This window comes from Leptopilina heterotoma, unplaced genomic scaffold (assembly GCF_015476425.1).
Source record: "Leptopilina heterotoma isolate Lh14 unplaced genomic scaffold, ASM1547642v1 Lhet_24, whole genome shotgun sequence".
NCBI classification, from domain to species: Eukaryota; Metazoa; Arthropoda; class Insecta; order Hymenoptera; family Figitidae; genus Leptopilina; species Leptopilina heterotoma.
This window is the reverse complement of record NW_025110956.1, coordinates 1,145,330-1,160,591: the sequence shown is the minus strand read 5'-3', so window position 1 is coordinate 1,160,591 and position 15,262 is coordinate 1,145,330. Positions and strand designations below refer to the sequence as shown.

At 26.8% G+C, this 15,262-nt stretch overlaps 1 protein-coding gene across 2 annotated transcripts in view; it reads right to left on the bottom strand.

Annotated features, from left to right (window-relative positions):
• The window catches only part of LOC122502950 (oocyte zinc finger protein XlCOF7.1), a 201,563-nt gene that overhangs the window by 26,582 nt on the left and 159,719 nt on the right, over positions 1-15,262 (bottom strand). For both annotated transcript variants that reach the window (XM_043613310.1, XM_043613309.1), the window contains exon 9: positions 10,732-10,923. In XM_043613310.1, coding sequence (XP_043469245.1) covers positions 10,732-10,923 — 192 coding nt within the window. The remainder of the gene's footprint in view (positions 1-10,731; positions 10,924-15,262) is intronic.

Below are 15,262 nucleotides of genomic sequence, written 5' to 3'. Positions count from 1 at the left end.
AGTTGTATTTAAAATGTTCATAAATGACGGGTTCCACGTCAAGTGACCCAGGTCAAAAATTTACATGGAATATTTGAAAAATTTGTAGTTTCTTTAAAACAAAACGAAAATACGTTTTCTATTTTGGGTTTTGCTGCTGTTTTTCAACACTTTCTAATAGTGTGAACAAATGTAGAGAAAAAAAATTGTTTGACCTTGAAAAATTAAATTAAAAAATAAAATTTCATTTTTTTATCAAATGGGCAGTTTGTATTTTTTTAAAAAAAATTTTATCATAAAGGTGAGGTTTTTTCCTAAAAAAAATGTATAGGTCAAAACGTGGGACAAGAACTTTTAACTAGTCAAATTAAGCATTTACTTCTGCCGTGCACCGTCCCACAGTGGAATTTTTTTTACAATTTACTATTAAAAAATGTCTATAGCTTACAATTTTTAACCGATTTAAGTGTTCTTTGTCTTAAGTTAAAGGGGAATAAATTCTTAAGACATCCTTCGAGGCAGATTTTGGAGATTTTAATTATTTATAATTTTTTTTAAATCAAAGTTAACAAATTAATACACTTTTTTAAAAAAGGAGGTTTATTTTCTTATTCCGTTGATGCACATGATCTAAATCAATTTAAATTCATCCAATATGACCACCAGATAATTAATAAAGCATAAAATAATTTATTTCAATTGTTATAAACAATATATAGCCCAACAACGAGCAGGGGCGGTGGATTGCAGAAGTAAATGTTTATTTTGACCAGTTAAAAGTTCTTGTCCCACGTTTTGACCTATACATTTTTTTTAGGAAAAAACGTCACCTTTATGATAAAATTTTTTTTTAAAAAATAAAAACTGTCCATTTGATGAAAAAATGAAATTTTATTTTTTAATTTAATTTTTCAAGGTCTAACATTTTTTTTCTCTACATTTGTTTACACCATTAGAGAGTGTTGAAAAACAGCAGAAAAACCCAAAATAGAAAACTTATTTTCGTTTTGTTTTAAAGAAACTACAAATTTTTCAAATATTCCATGTTAGACCAAAAATTTAAACTTTGACCCCCTCCAGTTTTAATATTCGTTTAAATAAATTAATAATATTTGGTATTTTTAATTGTATCTAATAGGACTACTGTTTCTGCAAAATTTTAACCCGATCCCAAACATTTAAAATTTTGACCTGGGTCACTTAACGTGGAACCCGTCAAATAGATCAACTTCAACAGATTTTAATTTAAAATTTTATAAAATTTCAATTTTTAATGAATTTAATTAGAAATTTTAAAAACTTTGATTTTTGCAAATTGTTAATAATTCAAATTCTTCTTGAAGTTAGTTAAATCTGTCAATATATATTTCATTAATTTTATTAAAAATTCAATTATTTTTATAAATAATAAATTTGTTTTAAAAATTCAATTATTTTAATAAATAATAAAGATCATCGCAGAATTTTAATTATTTTAAGTAAATTTTTAATCGAATTCCTAGAAAAATGTAATTATTCTTAAAAATCTTAAAAATTTAATTAAAATTCGTCAAAAGAATTCAATTATTTAAAAATTTGTTGATAAAATTCTTTATAAGAATTAAATTTTAAAAAACATTCAATTATACAATACATTATTTACTTTTGTACTTAAATAATTAAATAATTTTAAAAAGGTTTCAAATTAAAATATTTGAAAATTTAAATTTTCTATACTTTTACTAACAATTTTGAAGAATTAATTTTTTTGAAAAAGTTTAATATAATTTTTTTTTAAAATAATTTGAAGATGTTTATTTTCTAATATATTTAATTGAAGAATTTCCAAATAATCGAAATTTCGTAAAATTGAATTTTAAACAAATGTATTTGAAAATTCTCAAAGAACTTTTTCAAAAATTATAAAAAATAGTTGATTTAGAGAAGAATTTTAGTTAAAAATTCTAGAAAATGATAATTGAATTGATATGATGAAAATAATTTTTAAGAACTTACCGTAACAATCCTATTCTTAATATAAAATAATGATAATACTTTTATAAGTTGTTTAAATTTAAAAAGGTTTGAATTTGAAATTTTTGAAAATCTTAATTCCTGTGGAAAAATAATAATTAAATATTTATTTAAAAAATCAGTTATTGATATTTTTGAATAATTTTACAATTCAAGAAATTCGTAATTAAATGTAACAGAACATTTTTTTGAGTAAAATTTTTTTCTTTATTATTTTATTATAAACGGGAACATGTGTATTACATTTTTTTGTAATTTCAAATATATTTTATTATATATTATGAAAAATACACGGAGAGAAAATATATTAAATTTTGTAAAAGTATTTTACAATTTGAGACAAAAGTGCAACAAACCGAAATTTTGACATAGAAAATATACTGAACAGTGAAAAAAATAACATGAAATTTAGTAAAGTTATATTAAAATTTACCTAAAATTCTTATATTTGATATATTTGTACCAAATTCCACATAAGTTTTTTTTAAATTTTAGTATTTTTTATATCAAAATTTCTCTTTGTCGCAATTTTTCCCGAAATTGTGAAAAACATTTACAAAATTTAATATAATTTTCTCTCCATGTACCTGTATATTTCCGATTTGTCAAACAATATTTTCTAAAGAAAAAAAAACAAAAGCATACACAAAAACTAACTTCAAAGTGTGGACAGACAGAATGAATGAAATAATAAAATACGAAGATTATTATAGTTAATAATAATAAAATTTGGAAAAAGTGAACTAACTATACCTAGACCACCACTGAGCGTCTATCTTATGAAAAATTTAAAAATCATTTTTCTCGTAAACATTTTAAAAGCGCAACGAACTGCTTTGTGACAATTAAAGGTAGGTCATATGTAATACATTTTAGGGAACTATTAATTTTTTTAAAAAACACCACGTCCGGTGGTCCCCTCATTACACTTGCCATGCAAATCTGTTGAGGTGCTAAATTTTCCAATCTTGACAATTTGACTGGCTATTGCAGTGTAATATTACCAAGCTTACCATTTACAATAACCGTGTGAGGCTTCAGGCCAGAAGTTGTGTTGTCTGGGGATATAGACAACACATGTATTATGTAATAATAGTAACTTATTAACCCCTTGACAGTCCATAGCACACATATGGCCCATAAAATGTCGTGCTCCCTTTGTTTCATGGCGCATGGACGAAAAAAATAATAAATTCACTTCGATTCGAGTGTCACTGGCAATTCTTAGGTTTTTATCCGAATTTAGTATCAGGTTTAAAAAATTCAAAATGGCGGTTCTAATATGGCGACGAAAATTTTTAAAAAGTTATCGTATTTGTCTGGAAATGTGTACTCGGAGGATTTTTGGGGTAACTGAATCCAAAAATTTTAGATTTAAAAAATTCAAAATGGCGTAACCAATAAGGGAAGCAAAATTTTTTTAAATTGTCCAAAAAATTTTTCTAAATTAAATTTTATTAAATGGGGACATTTAATAAAATTAAAAATTTTTTTTTTCTTTATTCAGCATTAAGTAACTAGGGGTCGTCCATAAATTACGTAAGACATTTAGAGGGGTGGGGGGGGTCTGCTAATTCTTACGAACAGTAGAGAAAATGGCGCTAATGTATGTAAATTATCTTACGAGGGGGAGGGGGGGGGGGGGTCAAATTTTCCAAAAAAATGTCTTACGTAATTTATGGACGGCCCCCTAGATTTAAAAAATATTTCATATTTTTATACCGATTTGTTTGATTAAATAATTTTTAATATTTTATTATTATTTTTTGGCTTTTTGTACTAATCTCAATTCTGAGAATACATGACTTGATTTCTTTGGTCTCAGGGCGAATGTACAAGTGCATGGTTGGCAATGGTGGAAGCGAAAAACATAAGCCGACTAATATCTAGTGCTAATTGCTCCAGTTCAATTACATTAAAATAATAAGTGACTTTCACATATTCTTGTCGGTCCCTCTTTTTTTCCTTTTCCCTCTTTCTATCGACTTAATTAAAGAAAGATGAAAATGGCTGAGAGAGGAGTAGGTAACTGCCAGGTGGCGTATTGCAGTTTAGCCATTCCCAATACAGTTAATCATAGAGATGAAGGGCCAAGGAGAAAAATGTGGTTTTCATATATGCGAACCTATTGCGACATCGTTAGAACTCGTACGCGAGCTTTATAAGTAAAAAATGGACACATTAGTTTTTTGCGGTAAAAAGTACATATTTCTTCGGAGAATCTTTTGCAAATAATAAAAGAATTTTATATTCTGCAAAGAGTGTGGGTTTAGAATATTAATTACACTGTGAAGATAAATTTTATTTTAAGCCCACTTTTAGGGTAATCTGTATACAATGATTGGCTACCTTATAATGATTGGCCATGTATAGTTAAAATAAAAATATAAGAATTTATTTATGGCAACAATAATTTTATCAACTGTGGTTAATAAACTTAACAGAATTTAGCAACAATTTTTACGAACAGTATTATGTAGTCTTTCGATTTTCTTATTAAGAAGCTTATAAAGCTCACGATACATGTATTAGCGCTTCAGTTACAGTTCGGTAAAACGTAAGCCAAGTGCTCGCTACATTCATATTTATTGAATAGTTCGGTAAAACGTAAGATAAAGTCTTCGGTAAAACTGACGAGTTGCAATTTATTGAAAGTTCGGTAAAACGTAAGATAAAGTCTTCGGTAAAACTGACGAATTGCAATTTACTGAAAGTTCGGTAAAACTTGAAGAACAAAAATAAAAAATAATGTTACTTCAGTAGATCTATATTAATACTGCCGTAACTCTCAATTTACCTACTTTAATCACTACCTAAACCCCCTACAATTGTTTACGAACAAATACTAATTGATACACCTGCCTACAGTACATTCTAAACGCATACACTAATACACACATCGCACGCTTTACATTAATGCTTCAGGAAGTTTCAACTGTCCTTATATATTAATCTCAATTTTATTTCACCGCTTGTGAGAAAGATTCAAATTAATAAACTATCGTTGTACAAAATTAAAAATTATTTATATTAATGAATCATTTCTAACTATATTCAAGGTCAATTTATGAAATATTTTTAAATTATGTTTTTATTATTATAAAGAAAAATGTTTAAATTTGTATTTAATGGAATAAAACAATAATTTATGAAAATCCTTATTATTCTCAAATTTTTGTGTTTAAAATTAAAAATATACATATTAAAAGTACAAGTTGGAAATTATTAAATTTATTAATAGAAAATTAATCTTTCTGAAATATTGAATAATAATTGTGAGGTATTAAAAAGCGAAAAGGAAATAAGCAAGTAAGCAAATAAAGAATAAAGTAAACAAGAAGGAAATAAGCAAGTAAGAAAGTAAGCAAATAAGAAAGTAAGTAATCAAGAAGGAAATAAGCAAGTAAGAAAAGTAAGCAAGGAGAAAATAAGCAAGTAAGCAAAGTAAGCAAGTAAGCAAAGTAAGTAAGAAGGAAATAAGAAAGTAAGCAAGTAAGCATATAAGGAAGTAAGTAAGCAGAAAGGAAACAAGCAAGTAAGCAAGAAGGAAATTAGGAAGTAAGCAAATAAGTAGGTAAACAAGTAAGCAAGAAAGAAATAAGCAAGTAAGCAAAGTAAGCAAGAAGGAAATAAGAAAGTAAGCAAGTAAGCAGAAAGGAAACAAGCAAGTAAGTAAGAAGGAAATTAGGAAGTAAGCAAATAAGTAGGTAAGCAAGTAAGCAAAGTAAGCAAGAAAGAAATAAGCAAGTAAGTATGCAAATAAGAAAGTAAGCTAGTAAGCAAGCAAGTTATTTCCTTTTTGCTTACTTGCTTACCTACTTATTTACTTACTTACATACTTACTTATATGTTTAATTGCTTACTTATTTATTTCCTTTTTGCTTACTTACTTATGTTTATTTGCTTACTTACTTACTATTATTCATATTTAATTAAAATGAATAAATTATATGTTAAAAAAATAAGTATGTTATTACCATTTTATATTTTCTTTTTACATGATTTAAAAGCATTTATTACATATTTGGCAATTAATAAGTGTTTAAAATAATTAATTAATTGAATTTTAATTTAAATAATAATAAAATGATTATTAATTAAGTCTAAATAAGTTGGAAAAATCAACTATTAGTGTGAAAGTCTTTCATTTGACTGCGGGACACTTGAAATAAAGTATTTCAATCCAGAAAACTAAAACTTTAGGCAAGTCAAGGAAGTTTTACCGAACTATTCCTGAAAACTAACACTTTAGGCAAGTCAAGAAAGTTTTACCGAACTATTCCTGAAACGTTAGTGCCCATCAAGGAGGTATTTATTTAATTTACATTAAACGTTCAGTTTCAATTTTTTTTCAACTTTTACAGTACTAGTTCTTAAGGAATAAAGATATCACATTAGATTTTAAATATTGTTACCGAAAAAATAATATAAAAATTATTAAAAATTACGATTATGCTACTATATCCCAAGTTTATTGAAAAATTCGGTAAAATGTAAGGAACAAATTTTCTCCGTGTATGTTAGAATCTTAATTTGTTCACAGAAAAAACGATAATCTAATTTTAAAAGCTCCTACTTAAATAGGAACCAAGAATATTCCCTACTTAAATTAAGTGGGAAATATTCTTACAATAAGAATATCAATCTTATTGTAAGAATATTCTCTACTTAAATTAAGTGGGACCACTTAATTTAAGTAGAGAATATTCTTGGCTCCTCTTTAAGTAGGAGCTTCCTAAAATTAGATTATCGTTTTTTCTGTGTTGAATAAAAAATTATGATTTTTTCAAAACAAAATCTCACAATCTTCTATTGACTCAGCAATGTTAAATAATTTTTTCCTGTTTTCTGAGAAGAAATTTTCATCTATTCATTCACTTTGTAACCAAAAACTAATTAGAAAAAATTCACCACTTAATAAGAAACACTCTGTTCGTAATATTAATTCTAAAAAATAAAATTGGTTAATTAATTTAACTAATATACTGTCATTCCTAAAGAAGTTTGTGATGTTATTTCTCTGGGCCAAATTTACATTATAAAAAATGAAGATATCATCACTTTCTTCATGTTTTATAGTAATTAAAACTTGATACTTTGTTACCGTAACTTCTTTAAAAATTATTTTCATCATTATACGATTAGGATTCATTTATAGAATTTTCAATTAAAATTCTTCTTTAAGTCAATTTTTTATAATAATTTTTGAAAAAGTTCTTTATGAATTTTCAAATTCGTTTGTTTACAATTTAATTTTACGAAATTTCGATTATTCTAAAATTCTTCAATTAAATATATTAGAAATTAAAAACTTCAAATAATTAAAAAAAATTCCATTAAACTTATTAAGAAAAATTAATTCGATGGAATTCTTATTTAAAAGTATGAAAAGTTCAAAATTTTTATTTATTAATTTATTTATTCAAAAATACACAGGCTTTTATTGCCCATAACTTGTATGTTTTACAGAATAAAAGAAACTTTAATAGCTGCATTTTTAAAGATTTTAATTGGAAATTCATTTTTAAATCAATATTTTTTAGAAAATTCGACGAAAATTAAATTATTTAACTATAAAATTAAATATATTATTAAACAAGTAAATGTTTATTAAAATTGAATTTTCATAAAAAATTTTCTCAACAAATTTTTAAATAATTGGATTTTCTTGACAAATTTTAATAAAATTTTAAAGAATAATTACATTTTTCAAGAAATTTGATGAAAATTGTATTAAAAAAAATTGAAATTCTGCCAAGAATTTTATCAAAAGTTTTGAAAATAATTGAATTTTTAAGAAAAATTTTATTATTCATAAAGATAATTGAAATTTTGACGAGAATTTTTGGTAATTTTTATAACCATAATTGGATTTCTGTGAAGAATTTTTTTAAAATTATTTTGAAAAAAATTGAATTGCTACGCAAAGAATTTCATTAAAATTTTTGAAAATAATTGAATTTCTGAGAAGAATTTTACTACTTTTAAAAATAATTGAATTGATGCAATCATTTCTAATTGCTTCAAAACTCAATTTGTTTTATTGTTTTCTAACTAAAATTCTTTTCTAAATCCATTATTTTTTTAAAAACTTTTTTTAAATGTAAGATTTTTACATTTCTAATTAAATTCTTTTAAAATTCAAATTTTACAAAATTATAAATCAAAATTCATTTCTTCTAATAGATTAATAAATTGTTTTTCACGTCATCCAATTCAACAAAAGAAGAAAATTGTTTACAATTTATATGATAGAGCTATTTTATTGTCTCACCAGTCCTTTCATAATAAAAACATTAAACTTTGAAATTGTGGAAAACAACGATTACCTTTTAGAATTTATAGGAAAAAATAATAAAGAAAGAAAACATTCATTAAGTCATAAAACAATAGATAAAAAGCAAACTAACAATGTCGTTAAGTATTTATCAACAACTATGCCTAAAGTCTGTAATCCTTTTAATGATATTTATATTATCAATTATCTAATATTTAAAAAAATATAATTTACTGTCTATTCCTATTGTAGAAAAAAGCTCAAGCTCTGTAATAAAATTGGGAAAGGACTTGACGAGAAACTGGGATAGGAATAATATTGTTTATAAATTTAATTGTAATAGTTGCCCAGCTATGTATATTGGTGAATCAAAACGTACTTTGAAAAAAAGAATTAGTGAATATAAAGACAGAAACCTCGATCAAATTGATTATAATCATTCTTTTAATTTTGACGATGCAGAAATGTTAGATTAAGAAAAGGCAAAAAGGCAAAATATTTTAAATGATCGAAGAAGCAGTCGCAAAGTTATGTCCTGCAACATACTAAAGTCCCTTAGCAGGATGTAAAGGATGGAATAAAATCCTTCCAGAAATTAGTGAAGAAAGTGAAAGTATACCATGGTAAGACTAATAAAAGCGATCTGCACTTAGTTTGCCGCTTTGTAGAAACTAACTCAAATCGAAAAAAAAAATGATTTCATCAGTGTCAATTTAGACGTGCTGTCAAGACGTAAAAGAAGATATAAAGCTCCTGCAGTCCGGAAAAAATTAAACAACTGAAAAAATGATGAAGGAAAAAAGCAACTTCAAGAAAGGTGACGAGAAGATCAACAATGGTAATCAGAGTCGCCAAGGGGAAGGCGTATGCTGACGTGGTGAGCAATCCTCGCAAGAAAGTTAATCCAGACGTCAGGCACACGAGAGTTGTAGGAGCAAGACTTACAAGGAAGGGAGACCTCCTGATTAAAATCAAAGGTGGCATTTACAGCAGAGGTCATTAAAGCGGTCGGGAGCATGAGTGAGCTGCAGTCGGTGAATCAAAAGGTAACACTTGAAATCTGTGACTTGGATTGAGTTACTTACCAAAAAGAACTTTTAGGAAGTTCTGGAAATAATTTTCAAGGTACCTGCAAATCAGAAGGAGGTCTTAAGGCCCAATTTGCAAAGAATGAAGAATGTAACTACATTCTTCATCCTTTGCAAATTGTCGAAGTCACATAAAAATGGATATTGTGTTGTTCACAATCAGGAAGAGAAGGGATTGCCACAAGGTATCATCAGTACTTCAGTTGGGGCCCAAAAAGTGTATAAAATAGTCGACAGATTAGCAGCGTGCTTTAATTGCAGCAAATATTGTCCAATCCTCAAACAAGCTTTATAAAACCTGAACCTGGATAGTATACTGAAATCAAAAATTTTTAACAAAATTTCTCTGCATGTAAAAAAAAGATTGCGCTTCAAGTTCGTTTAAGCGTTATGCATCCTTAGTCAGATACATCACAAGGCCAATAACATACAGAGTTAATAATTATTTTATCATTCAAAATAAATTGTATTAAGAATATTAAATTACACAGACAAGTGTAAATGAATAAAAATGAATGCGCATGAAATATACGAAAACTTTTTTCAGTGCAACGTGTGTTATGGTGTAGTTATGGATCAAAATTGACGACAAACGAACACAATATCATATTCATATGTGAAAGGGTGTATGTGCACAGGTTGTATTGGTGTCCTGGCAATTAATTATCAGCTTCCTCGAAAGCATTGATCATGTGAACATTGCTGCGATAAACGGCGCAGGAATACCTCGTCTCGGTTGGGGATCTCGATAAATGAATATCGGCTTTATCATGATAAATTCTTCAGTTGAGAAATTGTGAATGAGTTCGTCTATCTTAACACTCTTTTCTAACGAAAAGTCTCAATAAGTTTACGTGTGCTTGACTCGAAAGGAAATTTCGCAATTTTTTACGACTGCTATTAATGAACTAAAACAATTTTTATAACTGGTATCAGAAAATGTGATTGAAAAAGTATCTACAACATTTTGTCCAATACCGGTCAAAGCAAGAAGTGAATAAAAAAAATTAGAATATTATTAATTAGTGTTCATTTATTGTGTATTTGATAAGATTGATTATTTGTTTCTAAGGAAATACGGAACTATAAAAATTTGATTATACTTATGATATTATTATGCATCAAGTGAATTATTTTTAAATTTATAACTCAAGAAGTCAGCCTTTTTAATACAAATAAAAACTAAACTAAAATAAAAACTATCATTACTATAATTTTAATAGTTTAAAAAGGTTAAATTTCTAGTAGCTTTTGAATCACAAACCGTACATAAAAACAGAAACAAAAATTTGGTTTTGTATGCTACACTCGGTTCACAAATTAAAAATATTAATTAATATAATTAATATAATTAATATAAATATTAATAAATACCTTGCTAGTTGCCAGCGAAATTTAGCTGTATAACTACAGTAACTGCATGGATAGATTTGCTCCGGAGTTCCGTGAACTCTCATCTGATGATGTTTTAATTCAGCTTCAGTACGTAAAGAAGTAATACAGCCAGGAAATTCGCATTTATACTGCTTTCCATTATGCCTCATCATATGCTGTCGAAGTGCATGCCTGTTATCAAAAGCATAAAAAATTTATTTAAAAAAAAATTTAGATATTTAGAATAACATTAAAAACCTTTCTAAATTTTTAATTTGTTTTTTATTTTTGTTTCTTTGTTTTTTTAAAAATCATTTTCGAGATTTTAATTATTCCCCAGACACCATTGAAACTTGCAGCAATATTCACATTTGTTGTCAATATTGCTATAAGTTACGGTGCAGTATGGGCAAGGGCTGACATTATTGTTCCTTGGGCATCATACAAAATTTTAGCCATTGATAAATTAATCATGATTTATTTTGACCTATGCGTGCAAACGAGAATTTAGCGATATATCGAAAGAAATATCCATGAGTTACTGGCATTATTATTAGTGATACATAGTGCACGTTATTATAGCTTGAAACCCGTTACTCGAGGGCTTTCTGGATCGCTGATTGAAATTATAAATGATGAACCTAATATGGCGGACAATTTTAAAAGTTTATTATGTTTGTTTCAAACTCGATACACAAAGGTTTTTGGACTATATAGCTGATTATGAATGTAGCATTAGATTTTCGAAATTCAAAATGGCGGAAATTACCAATTAGGTAAAGCAATTTATAAAAATAAGTGATCGAAGTCGCTTGAATCTTGTTACTCAGGGATCCTCGGGGTAGATAATCACTAAATTAATATCAGATTCCTAACCAGCACCTTTTGAAGCCCTTGAGTAACAAGTTTAAAGCGAATCTGATGAATTTTAAAAATTCTGGTGTCAAATTAGATTCGCCATTTTAAATTTTGAAAAACTATTATCAAATTTATAATAAGTGATTCTGAAAATGAAAATATCTAAGCAACGAGCTTTAAAAAAAACAAATGAACTTTATTTATTTTTTTTTTTTTTATTAACTTTACTTTCCGAAAAAATGAAATTTTTTTAAAAATGATTTTACCATAATATATTTGTCGTATTTCATTTTTATTCATTAATTATTGAGGAGTATGGATTCAAATAATTGATTTTAATACCGAAAATGATTTTAAAAAAACTCAAATATCAAGTTTTGAAATCTTTAACCCTTTCGTGCCCCCGGGAACTCCTGCGGTTGGATTATGTTGAAAATTTGTACTCCAGGGTTTTTGGGATCGCTGATAAAGAATCAGATGTCAAATTTTTATAATTTTCAAAATTTAAAATGGCGGATCAAATATGGCGGAAAGATTTTTAAAAATTGTTTCGATTTCCTTTAAAATTGGTACTCAGGGATTTTTGGGGTCGCTGATTACGAGTCCAATATCAGGTTTTAAAAATTTTAAATGGCGGATTCAATATGGCGGACGATATTTTCATAAATTGCTTGAATTTGCTTCAATATTGTTACTCGGGGGGTTTTTTGGGGTCGCTGATTACGAATTCGATATCAGATTTTCCAAATTTTTCTAAATTTAAAATGGCGGATCCAATATGGCTGACTAGATTTTAAAAAATTGCTTCAATTTGCTTCAAAACTGCTATTTGAAGCTTTCATGGTCGCTGATTACGAATTTGATGTCAGATTTTCAAAATTTATAAAATTCAAAATGGCGAATCCAATATGGTGGTCGTTTTTTATTTAACTGAAAAAGATTAATTTATATTAAATCCGCCATTTTGAATTTTCAAAAACTGACAAAAAATTCGTAATCTGCTACCTAAAAAATTCCAAAGTGACAATTTTCAAGAAATTTTAATGAAATTTAAAAATATTTTGATAATTTGTTTAAAAATTGCGCTATATTAAATACATTTTGAATTTTTTGAATTTTTTAAATCTGACTCCAAATTCGTAATCAGCTACCTTTAAAACATATAGAAAAACGAAGAGTTGCTAAAAATTATTCACTTAATGTTAATGAAATAAATATTTTGTTACATAACTGTTTTTTTAAAACAGTCAATGTTCATCCTATTGTTTAAAATAAATATTACCACTTTTTTGTAATGTGTCCCGAAGCTATGAAAGGGTTAAACATTTATTTTCAAGGAACATTAAAAATATTTTTATTGTAAAATGATGGCCCAAAACTTATTTTACTATAATATCATATATTGTTTGAACTTCAAATCTTTTAATTTAATTAATTTCACTTATTCGCCAGGTAACCCCAGGCCGGGGTTGCTTGCCGTACTTAGCACAGATTTAAATAAAGTGGTATAAAAAATGTACCAAATGGATTGCAACTTTTTTTTCTTTTAAATTGAAGCTGTGTTACAGCATGTTTTCCGTACACTATAAGGGGTCGTCCATATACCACGTGGACAGTTTTTCAAAGATTTTTGACCCCCCCTCCCCCCTTGTGGACACAAAAATACATGGGATCGTGGACATTTTCAACCTTTTTTTTACCCCCCCTCCCCCCAAAAGTGTCCACGTGGTATATGGACGACCCCTAAGGATTTAACAAAAACAAAAATAAATTTTGGCGAACCTCTTATTGTTAACCTGAGTTTAAAATATCGACGTCGCACTTATTCAATAATCTGTAAATTTATCTTTGATATTCTTAGCTTCCAATAACCCCACTTGGCCCTATATAATAAAATTAGTAAAAGTGTACTATTCGACACATAGTTATGATTGCAAAAAATTAAATTAATCGAGAATTGAATAAAAGAACAAAATTATGTAACTGAAGGAATGGAGACGATAGGTGCATCCGTCGGAGTTGATAATAATAATTTAATGGGAAATTATTCCATTTGACAAAAAATTTCTTTGGGTTTAAAAAAACAAAAAAATTTCATAACTAAAAAAAATAATTTTCTTACCCCAAAATTGAGGTAATAGGGATACAAATCATTTTATTCAATGGCTTTAAAATTTCTCCTGAGCATGAGTTTCTACCCGAACTGTGGTTACCAAATGCATACGTTTTTCACAACAATAGATTTTCCTGCAAATTTGTATCTGGACGTTTTTCGGGTTTTCTGATTACGAATCTAAAGTTCGTTTTCAAAAATTCAAAATGTCGGATCCAATATGGCAGAAGAATATTAAAAAAATTATTGAATTTTCTTGCAATTTTGTATCTGGAAGTTTCGGGGTCGCTGATTATGAATCTGAAGTCCATTTTCAGACATTCAAAATGGCATATCCAATATGACGGAAGAATTTTGAAAAAATTATTGAATTTTTCTGCAAATTGGTATCTATGTGTAAGGGGGGGGGTTACTAATAACAAATCTAAAGTCAGTATTTAAAAATTCACATAATGGACGAATTTAAAAAAAATTATTAAATTTAAAAAAAAAATAATTATTGGCATTTATTAACTTTTAAACTTTTTAAACAAGTAATTCTTATTATTTTTTCAAATAGTTTTAATTTTGCAAGTTATTAGCTTTTCATGAATACCGATATAACAAATAAGAATTCAATTATTTAAATATTTTTATACAAATAAATTTTTTGTAGTTTGTTTAAAAATTATTTAAACAATAATTTTCTTCCTTTTATCTATAGGTGTTTTTATAAACTTCATCTAATTGTAAAATAGGAAAAAACTGCATCATCCAGGTTGCCTTGTGTAAAAAGTGAGTAAATAATAATAATTTATTTTAACAGTTTTTTTCAATAATATTTTGAACTACTTTAATTAAATATTTTATTGAAAGGACCAAAATTTCACTAAAATTTAGTCGTGTGTCACTGAAAAATATAAAAAGTCAACTACCCAAAAAACCCACAAATACCAAGTTGCAGGAAAATAAAATAATTTTTTTCAAAATTCGTCTGCCATATTAGATCCGCCATTTTTAATTTTTAAAAACGTATTTTAGATTTGTAATCAGCGAATTCGAAAACCTCTAGATACCAAATTGCAGGAAAATTCAATCATTGTTTCAAAATTCGTCCGCCATATTGGATCCGACATTTTGAATTTTGTAATACTAAATTCATGTATGTAATTAGCGATCCAAAAAACCCTTATATACTTATTTATATAAAAATCCAATATTTTTAAAAAAAATTTATCAGCTTTTAAAATTAATAATTTGAGCTTATTTTTTCCCATTTTTACACTAATTTTAGTTATTATTTATTAACAAATATTTTATAAATATGAACTTCTGAAGAATTGTATGACAATTTTTGAGTCTTAAGTTTTTATTTGCAACTTATTATGTGCAGGATAGTTAATAAAAAAAAAGGAAACTATTTTTTTCTCAACTTCATTTTTTCAGAGTGAAGAAAGGTGATCCAATATGCCCCGGCCCGGGGCGTATTGGATCACTACCTGAGGCGTAGTGTATCAAAGAGTATAATTATTATTTAAAAGTTCAAACTTTATTATATATTATCAATTAAAGTTTCAATAG